Source organism: Marmota marmota, unplaced genomic scaffold (genome assembly GCF_001458135.2).
Source record: "Marmota marmota marmota unplaced genomic scaffold, marMar, whole genome shotgun sequence".
Taxonomy (NCBI): Eukaryota; Metazoa; Chordata; class Mammalia; order Rodentia; family Sciuridae; genus Marmota; species Marmota marmota.
Window position 1 is genome coordinate 20,530,701 of NW_026000005.1, and position 6,797 is coordinate 20,537,497.

At 35.4% G+C, this 6,797-nt stretch overlaps 1 protein-coding gene across 5 annotated transcripts in view; it reads right to left on the reverse strand.

Annotated features, from left to right (window-relative positions):
- The window catches only part of Orc2 (origin recognition complex subunit 2), a 42,076-nt gene that overhangs the window by 21,564 nt on the left and 13,715 nt on the right, over nt 1-6,797 (reverse strand). For all 5 annotated transcript variants that reach the window (XM_048808271.1, XM_048808270.1, XM_048808269.1 and 2 more), the window contains 2 exons: nt 1,846-1,938; nt 1,152-1,183 (listed from right to left, as the gene is read on the reverse strand). In XM_048808271.1, coding sequence (XP_048664228.1) covers nt 1,152-1,183; nt 1,846-1,938 — 125 coding nt within the window. The remainder of the gene's footprint in view (nt 1-1,151; nt 1,184-1,845; nt 1,939-6,797) is intronic.

Sequence of the window (6,797 nt, forward strand, 5' to 3'; positions counted from 1 at the left end):
TTTTTATCTAAGGGATTCTCTACCTAAGCCTGTACATAGCCCAGGCATGTATAAACCTATAGATAGAAAGACCTGGAAACACTCCCACTTATATATTCAATGTCCTATATTCCTTCATAACCATTTGAGTTTGCCCAAATCCAGGCAGGACCATACTGAAAAAACAAAACCACCAAAACATAAAGTAGGAGATAAAAACTGTCAATTCTTTTTAGTTACCCTGTAATGAATATAATTAAACCAACTTAGTTTTCAAATGTATAATTAAATTATGGTTAATAGATTTAGTGGATCTTGAGATCAACCTCTCCAAGTAACATCAGAGAATTATATATAATAACCAAGGAAAAACACATAAAATTCCCAGGTCAGCTCTAAGTTGAAAATACCCAGGAACAGTTCTGACACAGCAGAACGAGAACAGTTCAGAAGACCAGGCTCATTTTCTAACTTTACCCATTCTGAGTTAGATGCATTCAGACTTTACCACTCTGAACATCAATCTCTTCATCTATAAGTTAAATACTGTGCTGGGGATGTAGCTCAATGGTAGAGTGATTGCCTAGAATGTGAGCCCCTGGGTTTGATCCCTAATACCACACACACACAAATAAATAACAGCCAGGCATGGGGGCACATGCCTGCAACCCCAGCAGCTTGGGAGGCTAACGTCATGAATTCAAAGCCAGCCTCAGTAAAAGCAAGGTACGTACTTAAGCAACTCAGTGAGACTCTGTCACTAAATACAAAACAGGGCTGGAGATGTGGCTCAGTGGTCAAGTGCCCCTGAGTTCAATCCTTAGTACCCCCAAAATAAGTAAATAAATAAATACAATTAAAAACTCAGTATTTAACTGATAAATACCTATAAATCACACTATATAAACTAAGATAAAAGATGAAATGCTTATTGTTCACGACTTAATTAGTAACACTAAGTTATTTGCTTGTTTTTTTGGTTTTTTTTTTAAAGAGAGACAGAGAGAGAGAGAGAGAGAGAGAATTTATTTTTTTTTCCTGGCGGACACAACATCTTTGTTTGTATGTGGTGCTGAGGATTGAACCCGGGGCTGCACGCATGCCAGGCGAGCATGCTACCGCTTGAGCCACATCCCCAGCCCCTATTTGCTTGTTTTTAGTCAATTGCTTACCTTCAGCTGGACTTTGTCTGAAGCAGAATGCCCTAAATGAAACAAAAAACATGATTTACTACAGACACTTAGCTTTTCATCATGGTCTAGTTTTGTTTAAAGCAAATTTGTAGTTTTTACACAGAAGCCACTACATACTATTGAATCTCAATTAACTACCATTCCAATAGAAGTTAAATTATCACTATTAATGTCATGACTACTCCCATTAGTAACAGCTACCTCCTGCATTTGCATAGCATTCTAACAAAAAAAAAAAAGAAAGAAAATAGAGCCTTTTGAATGTTTGATTATTAAAAAGTAGCCTGTTTAACCTAGTTTGAATGGTTGTTCAAAAAAGATTCTCCACAATTCTCCACAAATCATGACTTCTGAACTCTGAACTCCTTATTATACTTAGTAATTGTCAAAGCCAAGTCTTCCATGAACAACTGGCTAGCTAACTCAAGGAAATGACATAGGATATAAAGACCTTTCTTAGTTGACGCTGTCAATATGTACAACTTTAGTTAGGACAGAAAAACTGCTTTTATTGACTGATAAATATATGTATATAAAGACACACTGGAGTACTAACTGCATTTTTCTGAATGTTCCGAACAGAAGAAAATTCATGAAAATTCACTTGGATAAGAAAAAAAGTAACATACTCTTAACTTGAATCATCTATAAAAATTCTCTTCAAAGAACTTACCCTTGCTACTTTGAGGAATGTTTTTTGTATCTTCAGGATCATTCTTCAAACTGAATGAAACACATTTTCTTGTTGTTTTTGCTAGCTCTGAAGCTGTAACCAGAAAAATAAACATATAAAAAAATGTTTTAATGAACAACAGTAGAAAACAGCCTTATTTCATTTACCTAAAGTCTGAAGAAAAAAACCTGTCTGCTACTTTTATCAGTAAGAAAAACTTACCCATATTGAGTACTATTTTTACCTTTATTAATCTTTCTCCCCAGCATCTTCAAATCTTAAATCTTCTAATTATCCACAAATTTCTCAATAAATGAAATACAAATAACTTTGACCTTGCTGCTTTCCCAATTTTTTTTTGGGGGGGGGGTACCAGGAATTGAACTCAGGGGCACTCAACCACTGAGCCATATCCCCAGTATTTTATTTAGAGACAGGGTCTCACTGAGCTGCTTAGCTCTTCGCCACTGCTGCGGCTGGCTTTGAACTCATGGCCTCAGCCTCCCATGCTGCTGGGATTACAGGTGTGTGCCACATACCTGGCTTCGATCATATTCTTTTCTCCATCAACAACTTAACACTCCTTCCTTCTCTTACCATATATCCTGGAGGCATATCTTCACTAAGAGGCAGATGGGCCAGAAAATAGGATCTAAAGACAAGTGAAAACTATGCACGCTCAAATTATGTTTAAAATCTCTTAAATCACCCACAAAGTGTGGTATTCTTTATTTTGTGTCTAAAACTCTATAATACATTGAATAACTTATAAAATAGAATATGGTGTTGAACAGATGACAGTCCCTTTAGTTGAACATCAAATAAAATAGATGGATTCTCTTAGGGGACATTTTAAATTTAAAAAATCCAATATTTATTTTCATGATGCTCACAACACATGCACTATAACAGGCACATGGAAAATGAGCCTAAATGAAGGAACAGATATACATTTCTCAAGTTACCACTCACACTGGGACATTTTTTACTGAGAACAAAGGTATAAACTAGTTAACTATCTCAGTCCTTTTCTTCCTGAAATAGAGAAGATATAGTTGAATTTGTATGTTAAGGCCATTTTATTGGCTCCACCATTCCTAACTGTTTGCACATGCACCCACAAATCTTAAAAATAAAAGATTCTATATAATATGTCAAGAACTTTGTAATGTTTTGAACAACTAATAAAAAAAAATAAAAGATTCTCATGACTCTCTACAAATGCACTGGCTTCTTTTTTCTTGATCTCCTTAGTCTTCCATAATTCAGTAGGGTTTTATAAAAAAACTTTCCTTGAAATCATTCCTCCATTTGGGTCCCATAGACATTACCCTGGTCCCCTGTTACATTTATTGTCCTCCTCCTTCTAAATAATCTAGGCATGCTTTATGACTCAGTCCTTGGCTCACTCTTTATACCTGAAAAAAGGTATCATTTTTTGGACTGTAAGATGCTGATCCACAGAAGGGGTGGGGAAATCCTCTTATCAAAAAGAAACACATAAACACAAAGCAACTTAGCTGAAATCATTTAGGTTTTACATTGAAACAAAAGCTCTCTGATTATAAATAATTATTAAACTACAAAGAAAACATGAGAATGAAAGTAAAAGGTAGTACAAGATAGTCATCAATGGGTGACTATCTCTGATAGGCAAATACCTCTTGGGTGACTCAACAATACTTGAAATAATTACTGGCACAAGGTACAGTATAGTTATATTTCCCTGAAACCTCCTTTTCCTTCTATATTCCCTATCAAATTTCATAGTACCTTTATCTACCAAGACCTTAAGTCCAAAAATTCCAGGATCATCCTAGAACCCAGCTTTCTTACTGGTATTACTTTATATCTCTACCTTTTATTTACTCATTTACACACACACACACACACACACACTGAATCTAGGGGTGCTCTACCACTGAGCTACATCCCCAGCCCCCCTTTTTTTTTCCTTTCTTTTTTTGAGACAGGGTCTTGCTAAGTTGCCAATGCTGGCCACAATCTTGAGATCCTCCTGCTTCAGCCTCCCAAGGTGGGATTAAGGCATGCACCACCATACACAGCCACCCTTCTCCCATTCTTGACTGAGTCTCTAGTTCATCCCCTGCCCCTATTCCCACAGCTCTCACTTTGTATGGACTCCAAGAGAAGCCAGTTCATATTGCCAACACGGGCTTTATAAGATACAGATCTGATTGGCAAACACCTTTACTTAAAACCATCTGATCACTTTTCCACACCTTATCAATAGAAGAAATATATACTCTTTTGCTTGATATACAGGCCCTCCCTTATCCAGTCCCTAAAACTTATTTTTACTACAGTCCATTTTGCAATTTGTGTTTCAGCCATACCTCATGACTTGCAGGTGTATGGATGAATCATGCATTTCTCTCTTACATCACTTTCTCCCTGTCTTCCTGACAAATTCTATTCATCCTTCAAAAACTGATATCACCACCTCTAAAATATTCCTTGGTATGTCTTAGAGAATGCCTTTGTACTTTAGCAGCCCCTGTAGCTTGTATACAACTCTATGGAGGTTGGGCAGTAATAGTGAAGAGTGTAGGTTTTAAAATTAAATAGGCTGAGATCTAAACCTGGCTCTGCTACCATCTGTGATTTTTTGTACACATTATAGGTTTTTCTAGACAGATGCATATATAAAGCACTGAGCACAGATTCTGGCATATAGTAAACACTCCATAATAACTGCTATAATTGTTACAGCATTCATTAAGGAGTAATTTTTATTTATGTATTTTTTTGGAACTAGGGATTGAATTTAGGAGCACTCAACCACTGAGCTATATCCCCAGCCTTATTTTGTATTTTGGAGATAGGGTCTCACTGAGTTGCTTAGCACCTTGCCATTTAGACTGGCTTTGAACTCGTGATGGTCCTGTCTCAGCCTCCCAAGCTGCTGGGATTATAGGTACGTGCCATCTCGAGTAATTTTTGTTTGTCTGTATTTCTATTAATAGGTATAATCTCACCAATCTGTGAAGAACTGTCTTAATCATTTTGGTATCCTCAGTTCTCCATAATAGAAGGTTCACAAATGATTGCTGAATGGCAGCTTCATTATATGGACTATCAAATACTGCTCTTGAATTATTTAAAATAGTTTCAAGCACTACTAGAAACATGGATATCACTACTTGTCCCTTCATCAAGCCTTTCCTTTATTAAATTCATTTTTCCTGTTACTGTTTACCTTTTACTTATAAATTAAGAAGTATCTATGTATGTCCTGTCCAACCTGCTCACTTTCTAAACTCTTTTCAGTGGCAGTCTTCAAAGTATCTTCACCTTTCCACTATTATGATCAACATACCTCTACAGTTTCCTAATGAAGCCAGTACCTAAGAATCCTTCTCAATACAATGTTACATCAGCAGAGCTGGGTGGTCACAACAGAAACTTTCTAGCTCAAAGAGCTGGAAATATTTACTATCTGGACCTCTAATCAATAAATTCATTCCAGATGAAAGTAGTCAAGCCCTACTCTACCCAGATGTATATCATCACAACTTCACTTTGCCCAAAATTACATTTGTCTTATTCTCTTTTAAACAAATCTCCTTCTCAATTTTTCCATACCTGCTGAAACATGGGGATAGTTCTTTTTTTTTCCTGGGGTGAGGGGGTGGGGTGGGGAGAGGGGAGGCAGGTCTCTAATATGTTCCCATAAGCTGTTATTTCTTTCATAATATCCTTTTCACAACTGAAAGGAATACTCTTCATTACATTTCTAAAACTCTGGTCGAGGGCCAAAATTAAATAATGCAATAATGTAACTCTTTTTTCTAACTTCCTCATTCTAAGCTATACTATTTATTAGCACTCTCAAAGTATATGGTATATAGGCAAGCGCCAGTCTATAAACTTTCTAGTTCATAAGCCTAGGAATTAAGAATAAATATTTAGAAACTTTTATAATTATTTGATATTGCTGCAATATCCAAGCTTATGAACACACCAGGAAACCAGTTTGAGTACTGTTAAATGCATGTACATTTAACTTGACACACTGATTGCAACATAAGCTATTTTAAGGTTAATTTGTTAACCTCCACACAAAAGTACATAAAATCTGGACTCTCTTTGTTCACCAGAAGAATTTCAATCTACCCATAACTTTATAGGTTATATTGTTGGATCTGGCTTATTATCAAGGATTAAAGATGAATTTTGAGACTATATGTCAGTCCTAAATTTCCTGACATTGCTTAGAAAGTTATGATCAATTTACTTCTGAAAACCTTTTTCCATATATGAGTGTTATTAAAATAAAATTTAGACATATTAAGCAAGAAAAAAGCTCATTTGTTAAATATAAAACTTTACTGATTATCTATGTTAGGGCCAAATCCACTCTTCCATTTATTTTAAGTTTTATTGGAACATAGCTACATCATTCATTATATTGCACTGTAGTTGGTTTTGAATTATAATAGCAAAGTTGAATACTTACCCACAAAAGATAAAAATATTTACATTCTAGCCCTTTACAGAAAGTCTATTGACCTCTCTTCTATATTAATCATGAAAAATCATCACCTTTCAATAATTGTATACAGTTTATATAATTCTTTTCTTGTTCCTATTTTATCCTTATTCTGATCATATTAAATGAAATGTTAATTGTATGGTAATTAAAATAAAAATTAGGGCATATATTTGCTGTGTCTTTTAATTTTCATTTTTCTATCATATTTTACATAATAAACTGGTCTATAACATATCGAAAATTTAAAAATAAAAGTGCTAGGGCTTGAGTTGTAGATCAGTGGTAGAGCATTTACCTATGAAGTGCTAGGCCCTAGGTTTCATCCCCAGCCGACAAGTAAGTAAAGTAAATAAATGAATACTCTTCGGGCTCGCCTCTCATCAGTCTACTATAGGGTCCTACTTAAACATCTTTTTTTTGGGGGGGGGGGGGGGGG